Source organism: Myotis davidii, unplaced genomic scaffold, assembly GCF_000327345.1.
Source record: "Myotis davidii unplaced genomic scaffold, ASM32734v1 scaffold88, whole genome shotgun sequence".
Classification (NCBI taxonomy): Eukaryota; Metazoa; Chordata; class Mammalia; order Chiroptera; family Vespertilionidae; genus Myotis; species Myotis davidii.
The window spans coordinates 1,135,748-1,150,218 of NW_006300377.1; the positions used below are offsets into that span (position 1 = coordinate 1,135,748).

Sequence of the window (14,471 nt, forward strand, 5' to 3'; positions counted from 1 at the left end):
AACACTTATGATCCGAGCATGGCCGGCAGGTGACAGACGACAGGAGGAAAGGGAAAGGCTTCCTCCCCACCCTCTTTTTCACCCCAAACACAGTCCCCAGATCTGCTCCTCTTGTCTAGAAACAGCTAGGCCCTTGGCTCTGTGCTGGACCAGCCTCTAACGCCACCCCCAAAGCAGGGGCCCAAGGCCGTTCTACTGCCCTCGCTCCACGCAGTCTGCTTCCCTCCCACAAGAGGGGAGATGGCCATTGCCCTTCCTCAAGCCCTCCAGTGAAGCAGGAGAGAACGGACAGGGAGAACTAACCAGGGTTAGGGACACGCAGGGAATGAGATGGACCCAGGAATAAGGAGCAGATGGCTTAGAGGGAGTGTGAAGCCGGGCGACACCCTTCCTTTGACCAGCGCATTTAGGAGAGGTAGGAGAGGCATGACCGGGCTGCCCCCTCGGCCTCCTAAGGTGGGCTTGAGACGGAAGCTCTGCCCGCCTGGAGTTTCACAACTTCTCTCTGATCCATGCCGGCACTTTCTGCTGAGACAAACCCAAGTTGCTGGGTGGGAGCCCTGCCAGCCGGAAGGCCCCGTGACCTGGCTGGTGAGGAAGTGCACCCTCTGACCCCAGGAGGCAGCTGCTCAAGCCCAAGAAACCTGCCGGCTCAGCCCCAAGACCCAAGACGGGATCTCGAGTCCGCCCCCAATCCCTCCACTCACCTGGGGCTTTGGGCCAGGACTCCCACCCACGCTTTGGCCCGCCCTCCCCCGACAGCCTGGCACAAGGCTCTGTGAACTGACGCCCTGAGAAAGCTTGAGGAAGGGAGGCCAGCACCATACACCCACTTGCCTCACTCTTTCAAGTCCCAACAGGCCCCGGCCTGGCCAGCCCCCACAGGTCGGCAGCGCGTCTGTGTCTGCTGGCTGCCTTCCCTGCTGGAGGACGTGCGGCTCATTGCTCTCTGCCCCGCCGCCAGCTCTAAACAAACACGCAACACTGCGTGCGGAGACCCTACCAGGTCTTGGGGGTGCCGCCCTCTGGACAACCTGGGAGTCCGAGACATTTCCTCCGTGGACCTCGTTAGAAAAGGAAGGGGAAAGCTCTCCCCTCCCAGCCCGTCTTGGAGCCACACTAACCTCCCACTGGAGGAGACGGGGTGGGAGAAAACCTTTTTTAATAAGAGCTCTCCTCGTGGCATTAAATCCAATAAACATATACACACTGAGCACCTATGGAGTCCAGGGTGCTGCCCCCTGAAGCAGTGTGCCGAGTTGGCTGGGCGCCAGCACCCCGAGAACGAACCTGAGAAGGGACAGCAGCTCCACCTACTGGACCCTTTCCACCCTGTCACCAGGAATCCGTTCTCCAGGAAAGATTTTACTCAATAAAGCCAGGGCTTGACACTCTCCTGCTTTGGTCAGAAGGGCCTCAGCTGTGGCAACGGACCAAGTGTCTGCTGGGAGCCTGGGGGAGAAGGGAGGTTCCATGTGGTCCAGGTTGTTGCTGCGTTGGAGACTAGGGTTGCACAAGAGACCTGAACCACACAAGTTCTGACTCACAGAAATGCTCCCCACCTCTGCAGGCTGCCCACATTCCCCTTGGCACACACAGCCAGAGCAGCAGGCCAAGAGCCCAAACCACCCTAGGGCCTGGAGGGGTGGGTCCTAAGGAACCAAGCAATGGGCCAGGAGTCTGAGGTCTCCCTGAACACCAAAGCCATCAGAACGCCAGGCTCCTTGAAGCTGGAGCCTGTGCCTTGGGTTAGTCACAAGGGACGGCCAATCTCTTCCTTTAGAATCCTGGAGCCTGAGACAGCCCTCCGTGTGACAGCAACTCCAGACACCTCGCTCTATCCCATATGATTCTGAATACTCCCAGCCTGGAATGTATGCTACTCCAAGAGGATGGCCTTCTAGCTCCTCCTGGCCCATGCACATGCCTCTCCAAGCATCACTGGGTACCTAGGTATCATGTAGGGCAGTGGTTCTCAACCTTCCTATTGCCGCGACCCTTTAATACAGTTCCTCATGTTGTGGTGACCCCCAAGCATAAAATTATTTTCGTTGATACTTCATAACTGTAATTTTGCTACTGTTATGAATCGTATTGCAAATATCTGATATGCAGGATGTATTTTCATTGTTACAAATTGAACATAATTAAAGCATAGTGATTAATCACAAAAACAATATGTAATTATGTGTTTTCCGATGGTCTTAGGTGACCCCTGTGAAAGGTTCGTTCAACCCCCAAAGGGGTCGCGACCCACAAGTTGAGAACCGCTAAATGTAGGCACTAGTGTGAGTGTAACCTCCGTATGTGAAACCCCAGTGGTGAGTTCGTGTACCAGAGGGTAAGTCGTGCACGTACCTGCTCACGAGGCCTGAGCAGTCTGCGCCTTGTGCCATCTGTTAACGCGAGAGCCGATGAGGTGCATGTACCTCGGTGTGGGCGTGCGCTTCAGGAGGAGGCATGTCCAGTAAACGCCCTGCCACCCTTCACCTTCCTGACCAGCAGAGGCAGGAACAGACTGCTAATTGGTCTGCTCACGCCTCTGTCCAGCACCTGTGCGGCGAGCTCCTTCCCGGCCAGGACTCGTCTCTATGTCGTACGTCTATCAACATGTACTTAGCTCCCGACCAGAAGGGAGTTCACCCAAGACTGGGAAGCACTTCCTAAAGGCAAAAGCTGCGAGCTTCTATTGCCCTGGTCCTTCCTCCTATCGTCCAGGGCCCCCAGATCTCAACCCCTCTGGGTACACCATGCGGCTTTCCCGTCAGGCTTTGTACAGGAACCCAGCAATTACGGGAACCTAACTTTTAACGATTTTTTGTTCCCATCCTTAAAATCCATGCATAGCTGTTCCCCCTCCAGGGGACGGGTTGTAAGCAAGCCTCCCAGAATCCTGCTCTTCCCACATTTCCTCTGAGTGTGTTCAGTTCTGCCCGAAGGGCTTTGACCCACCAACCCTATATGGGCAGGTTAGGGACGGGTGGGACTCTGGGAAGAGAAGGAAGCTACCACACACCACCTAGGGTCCAATTCTCCAAGATGAAGAAGGGCTGTTCCAAGCCATTTACAGCCTCGGACTCACAAGTTGGCCGGGAGCACAGAGGGCAGGAACGGAGAGCTGGGTCTGTGCTGATTTGAGCTTCAATAGAGAAGAGGTGGCCCTGTGGGTTCCTAGTTCCAAGGGTTTCTATCTACAGCTGTAAAGGGTAAGAAAAAACTCCTCCTTGGCTAACTAATGAAGCCATACACCCAACAAATGCAGAATGAAGAGTAAAAATCAGTCTATCCTCTGGATAAAACATTATGTAAACATTAAAAATAAGATTTAATTTTTTCTATGCGCATATATTGCATTGCTGTTTTAAAATTTAGTGATGTTCAAATGGATAAGAGCAAATTATTTAAGTGAAAAAAACTAAAATATAATTACAAAAAAAATCTAGTGCATACCTCTACAAAATGGAGGCGATAAGCCAGAATGCTCATACTGTTCACCTCCACCACTGTCCGAGCTCCCAGCACTGTAAGTATGAAACAGCTATTTATTGTTCTAGAATAAGTATTGGCATTAAAATGAACTCATTTATTTCCCAAACTTGCTGTAATGAGATATGAAGCTTTCATAATTTAAAAAAAAAGTAAGTATATAAAAATAAGACTAATTTCACAACCCAAAATCCTAAGAGGGGAAAGGAGCATTGATGTTGTTTATATCAAATGTCAGATCTGCAATAAATTATAATTACAAACAGGAACACCATCTCATTTATAGGAATGGAATTTGAAGTTACTGGGGGGAAAGGACATAGAATTCTTTTCCATTTCGAATGACAAGGCTTATCTATAACACTTCAACGTTTCCGGCGACTCTGAAATTTGTAAATAGCAGGGGAGTTCACCGTTTCTTTCTTCACCTTCACCTTCCGAGTTTTATCCTATAAAAAAGTAAAAGGTTACCAGTACATAGCAGGAGAGGCTTTTGTAAAACAGGAAAGTTTGTAACTACCTATTAGGAAACCCCTCATTCTGCCCTTGTCAAAGTGCAGAAGAGACGAACCACACCCCAAGGCAACCCCAGGAGGCACAAATCATCTTCCCTGCTGGGCACCTAGTGCAGAGAGATTCTTGGGAAAACTGAGAAGGTACTCAAATCATTTGGGGGGGGGCGGGGAGTAGGGCTTATTCTCTCACAAACCCCAGTTGAGAAAGGCACAACTCAATGATCTGCAAAGCTGAAGAATTTGACATTTAGAGGAATCATAATATGAAAGGGGCATCTTATATTCCTGAGCTCTGTTATTTATCTACACAATGTTGCCTATTTTTAAACACCAATGAGAGACACGCACTGTTTTGTTAACCTGTTTAAATGTTAAAGATAGCTGCTCATAAGCTATAAAGTTCATATGCTACCCGATCCTACCCTTTGCTATTCCAGAGCACTGACTAATAAGCCTCTTATTACCTTCTTAATCAAGGCACATTTCAACACTGTCAGAGTAGCAGACACTGGCTCAAACCGCTGCCCCTGAGGAGCAGACATTTTCACTGGGGTTGATTTACACACAGCTGAAATCCAGCCTCAGTTAAGACCTTCACAAGGGGAAAAAAAAAAAAAAAGAAGGCCTAAGGCTCTCTCCTCACCAGAAGATCTTTGCGTGTTTGAATTTTCTGTGCAATGACGAACAATTTCCTCTCGCGTTCAATCCGCTGTGTCAGGCAGTTATACTGCTTTTGCCTTTCTTTAGCTATCCGCTGCAGAGGAAACACACACATGTTCAATAAAACACTTCACAGGACAAAAAATAAGTAAGAAACTGTTTCTTAATCCACTTAAGCCCCTATGCATAAATGGTTTTGCCAACTCCCTTCTTACACCAGAATAGATGACACTGTATGTTACTAACAAGTAAGGATACTATAAAGCTGTCCATTTTAGGAACATCACATCTTGAGCTGAACTTCCAGAACCTTGGGGACTTGCCCAGGACACGTGGTTCACCTGGAGCAGAGTCAGGACTGTCCTCAGGAATCTTTCCACTACTACCCTCAGCTGCTTCAACCTTCATGTGAGTGTCCGGTTACCTAAGGTGATGCAGAATGAGCCAGTGCTGGAAACCCTCACACAGGGAGGAAGGAAAGAGAAGGCACCAGGCAGTGTACTGGTGCCGGAGAACCGCAGCTGAGAGCAGGCATTTGTCAGCGGTAGCTGACCTGAGAATTCCCACTGCTGATGATGCCTCCAGCACCAGTGTTCCTTCCATTTGGGGGCATTGTAAACCTCTAAGAAACTGAGGAAAGCTTTGGGTTGTTTCTTGAAATAAATGTACTTATATGTGTACAGATTTGTAGGGCTCTTCTCTCACGGAACCCAGTTGAGAAAGGTAGAACTTTTTATTTTTCTTAAATTTTTTTTAAATGTTTTTACTGATTTCAGAGAGAGAGAAGGAAGAGAGAGAAACACCGATGTGAGAAAGAAACACTGATCAGCTGCCTCCTGCACGACCCCCAGTGGGGATCAAGCCCACAACCCAGGAATGTGCCCTGACTGCGGATGGAACCAGCAACCTCCTGGTGCATAGGATGACGCTCAACCAGCTGAGCCACAGCAGTCAGGATAAGGCAGAACTAAATTTCTCAGTGTGCATAAACGTAGATACCTATTTGCTCAAAATGTCAGTGGGAAGAGGGTGTTCAGACTCCTAAAGCCCATTTGTGGAGTGCCCACCCCTTCCAACTTACAGACTGAGCATTCCTTTGCAATCCACCCACAGAGTCTCTTAATAAAAATAATTTTCCTGCCAAAACCAGTTTGGCTCAGTGGATAGAGTGTCGGCCTGCGGACTGAAGGTCCCAGGTTCGATTCCGGGCAAGGGCATGTGCCTGGGTTGCAGGCACATCCCCAGTAGGAGATGTGCAGGAGGCAGCTGATCGATGTTTCTAACTCTCTGTCTCTCTCCCTTCCTCTTTGTGGAAAATCATTAAAATATATTTTTTAAAAAAATAAATAAAAACAAAAAAATAATTTTCCTTTAAACACAACTATCAAAAGAAACACTACTAGACAAAAATGGCGAGGTCCAAACTTTCCCAATTTCTCAAAAGTTATGTTAGTGAATTCTTTCTTCACAGAATTGGGAACTCTCATCTCCTTAGGGACTACCACAATACTTGAAAAGCATCAGTGACACAGCTAATTGAAAATACAACTAATTGGAAACAGGGTTATCACAAGAACACTAGTCAGCCGGCTCCTCAGCTGGAAGTGTTATCTGCATAGAGGGGAATATTGCTGGGCCTCAGACTTAAACAATTGCCTGATTCTAGCATAGTCTCACAGCAGTGGCTTCAGACAGCTTTTGTTTTCACTTTATTGCACAGACTGTCAAATTTATGGGATTACCCAATATAGTCAAACTAATTAGGGGTATTTATATTACTAAGGCAAGTTTAGCTGCCTCTGAGCTAGAGAAACTGCTGTGAAATTAAACATTGGAAGCAAAGCTGATGCGGAATAAATGATTCAAATCAAAACAGAACAGCTGTCTGACTGAAACACATTGACAGCATTTTTTTTTTAATGAATCAGTCAGAAGTGAGAGTTCAACTCCAGAAGGCTTTGAGAAAAGCATGTCTTCTGCACAAACCCAGTTACAGTGATGGAAAACACCATAAGGAAGAGTCAATACAAAATTTTGGTACAAATGCATAATATGAAAGACTTTTTGATACATGTATTTGCTGCTAAAGGTTCAATATCAAAGGTATGGCAGACCCCTTAATCTTCAGTGCCCTCTCTTTTCTCTGTATTTTAAAACTGTTGGCACCTGTTATAAGCCTTAAAAGCACAAAGCCCAGGGTTAGAGCTAGAATTCAAATGAAGGTCAAAAGGCCAACACCTATGCTCCTGACCACTAGGCTACCCACCCTCCAATCTGAGAAACCCAGGAACTCTTCTCCACTCCCATCCCCATCATCAAAACCTCCTTCTACTTTTCTAAGGGAACTTGATGTGTTTTCCACAAATAATTATTTTAAATTTGATGACAAAAAAAAGACAAAAAAAGGAATCTAGATCCTCCCACCCCTAAATTCAGACCCAAAGAAAAATGGAGTAAATTACCTTAAGTCGAGTCTGATGAGTAACTCCTTTCACTTTCTCCTTCTGCAAGGTCTCTAGGGTGGGTCTATTAAAGACTCTGTCCACTAATTCCGGGGCAGTTCGCAGGTGAGTTGCAATATCAAACTGCTCAACTAAAAGTCAAGACAATCCTTCAAGCACTGTCTCTAACACCAAACAACACAGAAAAATATGCTAGACCATCCCAGGAACCTTCAAATATTCCATACCTTCCTTTTTAGTGTCAAAAAAGAACACATGCTTATTCTGTTGCTTCCCCTGGAAATCCAGCAGGTGGAGCTCTGATTTTAGTCTTTCGATTTTCTAGAAGACAGAATATGGTCTCATTTTACATTGGGCTCTTATCAGGTATCAGGAATGAATTTGCCAAAGTTTAAACCATTTCACATCATTATCACCAACCAGCAAAGAAACTGCTTCATTCTTTTAAAGGAAAGGACTGGTAAAATTTATCAAGCACCAACCACATGTCAGGCTTGGCATAATCCATAACTCATTTAATCCTTACAACAAACCTATGAGATAGAAATGAGGAAAGAGCTTCATAGAGGTAAATTTGTCCATAATCTTGGGGCTAATAAGTGGTAGAGCCAGAATTCAAACTAAGTCGGTCTCATTCCCCATATGAAACCCTTTCCACTCTACCATGCTTCTAAATCATGTTCACAATTACTTAAGCATACAATGCCAGAAGAAATCAACATATCATTTGGGTCGAGGGATTTATATTTTTCTTAACCAACGAAAACACATCAGAACAAAGAGTTTTCGGTTGTTACCTTCGCTTCCGCAACCCTTTTCATTTCTATATATTTGACATCCTGAGTTCTCATCAGTTTCAGCTGTTCTGGAGTTACTTCTTCCTTAGTCTGCGGGATAACATGAACTCCATCCTGAAATCCAAATTCCAAAGACACATTCCCTATTAGATTAAAGTCATTTCCAAGTTGTTGACGTAGTTCATGGTTGGAACAAAAAGACAACCCAAAGCTTTATGCAATAGCAATTCCATGCACTAGGCCCTCAAGGTGCACGGTCAATTTAGCACATCCAGTCTTCCACTCTTATAACGGCTCCAGGCATAAGACTACTCAGAGCCAGGGGCAGAAATGCTTGCTGCTCATGAAGGGGCAGTTTTGCTTTGGATACTGGCCAACAGCAGCACCTGGACCAGTGATGGCAAACCTATGACACGCGTGTCAGAGGTGACACACGAACTCGTTTTTTTGGTTGCTTTTTCTTTGTTAAATGGCATTTAAATATATAAAATAAATATCAAAAATGTAAGTCTTTGTTCTACTATGGTTGCAAATATCAAAAAACTTCTATATGTGACATGGCACCAGAGTTAAGTTAGGGTTTTTCAAAATGCTGACACGCCGAGCTCAAAAGGTTCGCCATCACTGCTCTAGTTGGTAGAGAGAGGCTAAGTAAAGGCCAAGATTCTTTCTCTCCGCCTCCTCCCCCATCCTTATTTCCTTATTGAGTCAGAGCTCAAAGCACTAACTGATCCATTAGACACCCACCTGGAGTTTAACTCGAGTCATTTTATAGTAGAATTCATCTGGATTTTTTTCAAGAGCTTTCTTTCGAAGAGCTCTGAGGTATTCTTGCTTTTTCCGGTAGTCACTAAAAAGCAGGTTAAACAAGGTTCATACCAAAAAAGAAAAACACAACAATAACACAACAAGCAAACTTTACAAGGAGCTAAAGTTCACACAAAATGAAACTCAAAAAGCCAAAGCAAAAAAAAGCAATGACTACATTTGATCCACACTCCACTGTCTCTGATGTTGAGCTCCTCTCTCTGCAGGTCTTCTCCTGGTCAAATCTTACGTGAAATTAACTGTCCTATCTCACATATGTTTTAGTGCCATTTATATCATTACAAGAAGAGACCAAACAACGCACAAATTAAAACTGGGTTCTGATTCAAGCTTTGGGCACCAAGTGACCAAATAAGATTCAGAAATTACACAATGCATTATAGCCAAGTAACCAGAATCATGGATTCTGGAGCCAGACACCCTGGGTTCAAATTTTGATTCTACCACTTCTGGCTGAGTAATCTTGGATAAGTTCGTTAACCACTCAGTATCCCCATTTAATCTGTAAATGATATGATAACAGTAGTATCCCAGAAGGCTGTTGGGAGGAATTAATGAGTGGAAAAGTTGTAACTCCCCTGGAACACTGCCTGCCCAGTAGCAGCCCTCAGTTATTATTATTAGCCTTAAAAACTCGGAGACCCAGAGCAACCCATCGCCCACCATCTGTACCAGGAGCATAAAAAGGACTTCAACTAACAAATAATCATAAAGTATTCTGCAAATAAAGTGCTAGCGAAGAAGAAGAATGGGGATAATTGTTTTGTAAAATGTTTTCAGAGTTCATTATCACCCACGCTCAGTCTCATGAATCTATCTTTCACATCTCTTCATTCCACACCACACACATGGTGATGTAAGGGACTCAGCAACTGGAATTTTAGATTTTATCTTGCACTTCAAGAAAAGGGAGTGAAAAAAGACTCAGCTTTTGGCTCAAACACCAAGGCAGGGGCAAATCAAAGCCACTATGAGAAAATGATCTGTAGCAACACAATTAAAAAAAAAAAAAACTCACAATGCAACTACAGTTAAATAAATAATGCTCTGCTGAACAAAGACAGAAGTTTAGGGTCACAGACAAGTATCTGACAGGCTGCCAGAGCTTTGGCCATTTTATCAATGGCAGGAAATTATCCCGTTGGACACTCAGGCAATTCAACTGCAGCGCAGAGAGATTGGAAGCGTTCTTGGCAGCATCTCTACCGGAAAGACTGAACTCACTTTGCACGAAGTTTGTAATCTTTCTTTTTTTCCAGCAGGCCCAGATGTTTTCGAAAGCCAGGCTAGAAAACAAAAGAAGAAAAAGCGTTACGTTTCCTCACAACATGATGGGAACAAGCATCTCTGGGGCGCTCGGTCAATCCATGTCCTTGGAGCCAATGTGCTACCCTATCTCCTCCCCTCCCCGAGCTGGGCTCTGCCTGAGGACGAGAGGAGCTGTGCAGGTGCCAGAGAGGCCATTGGCACTGCCGTAGTAGCTGTCCTGGCCTATTAAGGACAGAGAAAGGCAACAATGACTCGGCACTAAGCAAGCAGTTGCCAGTCGTACTAAAATTACTACAGACTTAATCCAAGGGTTTATAAAATACTACGAAGGGAAAATATAGTAACAGGCAACTGTGGTAAGAGAGCTAAATTTAGAAACTGGAGAACTGGATTCAAATCCAAGCTTTGCCTCTTACCAATTTGTGACCTTGGGCAAATCACTTAACTTCTCTGAGCTGCTGTTTCCCAACGAGAAAATGAAAATAATAGTACCTATTTCTCGTGGTTATCATAAGGATTCCATACACCTCTGTGAGTGGTAGTGTCTGGACTTGGCTTGGCACATAACAGGTGCCCCGTATATGTTTACTGTTATTATTATACCTTTGGTACAAAGTATGAAAGAAAACCACGTATGACAGAACATACTTTCTATGACACAGAACTTAGATAGCACAGAAGGTACAAGGATTTTATCTTGCTATTATCTTTCCACAGCTACCATTTGTTGAGCATTTAATATATATCAGGGTCTGAGCTAGATGCTTTTGCATAAAGTACCCTAACAGGCCACATTTATTAAGTACTCTGTTACAGAGCAATCTGCTATGCTCATCAATTACGATCACATTTAATCCCACAACTATCATGGAAAGTAGGTAAAGCAAAGAAACGGCTATCCCAATATTCCAAAGGGGAATAAAGTTTAGAGAATGACTTGCCCAAGAACACAGAACTAGTAAGTGGCGGAGCTAGAATTAGAATCCATTCTATCTGGGGCCACAGTCTGTACTCTTCCCCTCCCAACTGGACTGCATCCTTTTCTGCTCTGAACAATCTTAACTTCTTTTTTTAGAGAATTTATATGAGTTTATTTGAGCCAAACTGATGACATATACAGGGGAGCAAGACATCAAATGCTCCCTAATCTCAACTTTTGAGGAACTGCATACACTTCTCCACTGTTTAAACTTGTATAATAATTTTTAACAGTCACCTTTCTCATCTATTATCTCTGAAGTGTGACTATAAAGAATTCAATATTTAAAAATAATACCCAAAACCTCTCCTGATAATTTTTATTTTAATTACAGCAGATAAAGAAGACTGACAGAGTAGAGAAAGAAAACTCAAGGGTCAAATGGGCAACATCATGAGGCAGAAATCTTGAAAGCTCCATGTCACTTGAATGTATATCGGCATTATAGAAAAAATCCTGGCACTGCATCTGAAATAGTTCACATAATTACACCACCCCCTCCATACAGAATATCTTCAATAGCTCCCCACTGCCTCAATGAAGAATCAATAGGATAAAGTCCAAACTTGACCCAAATAGGAAGTGCTCTTGTCAATGTGTTTGCCATCCTTTACAGATGGCCTTCTCCACACCTCTCCCACGAAGACCCTCTATTCCTATTCAGACATGGCCATGTCTTATTCACTACCTGCCTTGAAAGCTCTCTGTCTCCTCTGCTAATCTAAACCAACTACTTACAACTATGACTCTAGACCAGGGGTGGGCAAACTTTTTGACTCGAGGGCCACAATGCGTTCTTAAACTGGACCGGCGGGCCGGAATAAAAGCATGGATGGAGTGTTTGTGTGAACTAATATAAATTCAAAGTAAACATCATTACATAAAAGGGTACGGTCTTTTTTTTTTTAGTTTTATTCATTTCAAACGGGCCGGATCCGGCCTGCAGGCCGTAGTTTGCCCACAGCTGCTCTAGACACACATTCAATCTCTTTAAGCATCAGATGCCTCATTTGTAAAATGAGGACCACGTCCCCCACATAGGGATGCTGTGGGATTATATGAGATAACCCTTGTATGGCATGTTGAGCTGTACCTAACACAGTCAGTGCTAAAAAAGTGACAGCTACTATCACTGCCTTTCAAGTCCAACAAGTTTCATCATGATGCTTTCTCTCATCATCTCTACTTTTCCCACTCAAATTCCTCATTTGGCATTTTTTATGTGCCACCTCTTATAAATTGCCTCTTTATTCATCTTTCAGTAGCCTCTGGATTCAAAACACTTGGTCTGATTCTTGGCTTTGCCACTTGCCAATTATAGCTACATGTCTTTGGGCAAATTACTTACCCTATCTGAACCTTAGTATCCTCACCAGCAAATGTGAAAACACAATAGTACACTTCCACCCACTGTTGGGAGTTACGGAAATGAGATAATTTTGCACTTTGTCTGGCTCAGGCACACAGTAAGCACTTCTAGCTATGATTACTTTTAGCTAGATCCACACACAGGTCCAAACAAGGTCGCAGATTACACTATTGTTCCCAGCACACCACGAGCACACACCAACTAAACAATAAATGTCTGATAAATGCGATTAAACAGGAACACTGAACTGTGGTTAAGAGGCTTTAGTTCGCCCAGCCGGCGTGGCTCAGTGGTTGAGCATCGACCTATGAACCAGGAGGTCAGGGTTCGATTCCCAGTCAGGGCACAAGTCTGGGTTGTGGGCTTAATCCTCATGTGAGGCATGCAGGAGGCAGCCGATCAATGATTCTATCTCATCATTGATGTTTCTATCTTCTCTCTCCCTCTCTCTTCTCTGAAATCAATAAAAATATATTTTTTTTTTAAAAAAGGCCTTGGCCAGAACCGGTTTGGCTCAGTGGATAGAGCGTCGGCCTGCGGACTGAAGGGTCCCGGGTTCGATTCCGGTCAAGGGCATGTGCCTTGGTTGCGGGCACATCCCCAGTAGGGGGCGTGTAGGAGGCAGGTGATTGATGTTTCTCTCTCATGGATGTTTCTAACTCTCTATCCCTCTCCCTTCCTCTCTGTAAAAAATCAATAAAATATATTTAAAAAATAAAAATAAAAAAAGGCCTTGGTTCCATCCCATCAGGTGGCCACACAACTTTAGGCACATCCATCTCCCTCTTTCTCATCTGTAAAATGAAGCCTTTCTGAATCGGTATTATGGAATTCCCACAATTTGTCTTGCAGGTGTAGAAATGGAATAAATTGATTCTGCATACATTAAGCGAATGTCTGCTCAACCTCCCTACACACACACACACACACCCTCCAGAGAAGTCCTACAAATGTTTATTCGGCCTGAATTTGGTGTTTGTGACTGGGCACGTCACTTCAGCTCTCTTGGCCTCAGTTTCATCATCTGTATAATGGGGGTGAAAAAACACCAACATTACAAGGTGAGACATAACAAAAGGCCCACGATGATGACACTTGACTATACTCATAACATCGGTTCTCTTCGGCCACCGCCCCTATACGCAGCGAGCGGAGCCGAGCACTTTGGATGAGGGTGCCAGTTCCAGCCGGGGCACTTACTGGCTGTGTGAGCTTCGACTTGAAGTTCCGCAGGGGTCAAGCCCTTTACACACAGCACCCCATTTAGTTATCTCATTTAAAACTTGCAAGATAGTTTTGATCATCCCCGTGCTCTCCCCAAAAAAGAACGACAGGTCCTTCTTCGCAGAGCCAAGAGGCTCCACCCCAGCCACGCCGGCGTCATCACCATATATTTGCATTGATTTACTCGAAGTGTCAGGGTACAGACCCGGACCCGAAAGCAAAGAGGGGGTTGGGCGAGTGAAGCACATGGGGCCAGAGCCGGCGCTCGTGGATCCGGTGAGGTCTTACCTGGCTTCGCTCTCGGTGTTCCCGCTGTCGGGACTTAGCTGCCTTCCGAAAAGCCGCCGACATAGCTGCTCACGCCTGGGAAAGCTCAGTAGACAACGCTGGTGCCGCACCACCTCAGTGTCCGGGTCCACTGAACCTACAGGAAACGGGCCTAGCCGCGGAGGCTTCGGACCGCCCACCTCCTCTCCACAGCCTATGCGGCGCCAGCTTTTCCGGAAGTACGTCCTCTAGCAAAGGCGTCCACCACAGGCTGCTTCTGGGAAATGTAGTCTAGTGTCCTGACTTGACAAGGGCCAGTTCTTATTCGCCAGAGCTTGTCCACGTGTACCTCGCCTTCGCGCTCGGCTCCGCGTTGGCACCTGGGAACACGTGTCTGGCACTGCCCTCGGCTGAGCTGGGCTTGGAGTTTGCGCGTGCGCAGTGACCTGTGGCTGTGCTCCGCTTGCCGTATTTACCCGGTGCATTTAAAGCCAGGAGCTGTGTGAATTTTACAGTGTACTGGAAAAGAGCACTCAATAGAGAGACAACAGACTCTAAAATCATGTCTGACTGCTACTTATTGGCTGTGTGACTTTTGACAAGTCACTTGACTTT

The 14,471-nt window shown here is 45.2% G+C and overlaps 1 protein-coding gene across 1 annotated transcript; it reads right to left on the reverse strand.

Annotated features, from left to right (window-relative positions):
• Positions 1 to 3,682: 3,682 nt before the first annotated feature.
• On the reverse strand, positions 3,683 to 14,073 carry UTP11L (UTP11-like, U3 small nucleolar ribonucleoprotein (yeast)). Its single transcript, XM_015572857.1, has 8 exons — positions 13,878 to 14,073; positions 9,973 to 10,034; positions 8,668 to 8,770; positions 7,921 to 8,034; positions 7,351 to 7,444; positions 7,124 to 7,254; positions 4,645 to 4,755; positions 3,683 to 3,935 (listed from the first exon to the last, which is right to left on the reverse strand). The coding sequence occupies exons 1-8, from the start codon at positions 13,938 to 13,940 to the stop codon at positions 3,852 to 3,854; spliced, it is 762 nt and encodes a 253-aa protein (XP_015428343.1). The 5' UTR covers positions 13,941 to 14,073; the 3' UTR covers positions 3,683 to 3,851.
• Between the last annotated feature and the right edge of the window lie 398 nt (positions 14,074 to 14,471).

Excerpts from the sequence above, each read along its gene's own strand:
- UTP11L (XM_015572857.1), bottom strand. The coding sequence starts at position 13,940 with ATGTCGGCGGCTTTTCGGAAGGCAGCTAAGTCCCGACAGCGGGAACAC. Across the intron at positions 10,035-13,877 it reads AACACCGAGAGCGAAGCCAG|CCTGGCTTTCGAAAACATCT; the intron begins GTAAGACCTCAC and ends TTTGTTTTCTAG. Across the intron at positions 8,035-8,667 it reads TGACTCGAGTTAAACTCCAG|GATGGAGTTCATGTTATCCC; the intron begins GTGGGTGTCTAA and ends TTTGGATTTCAG.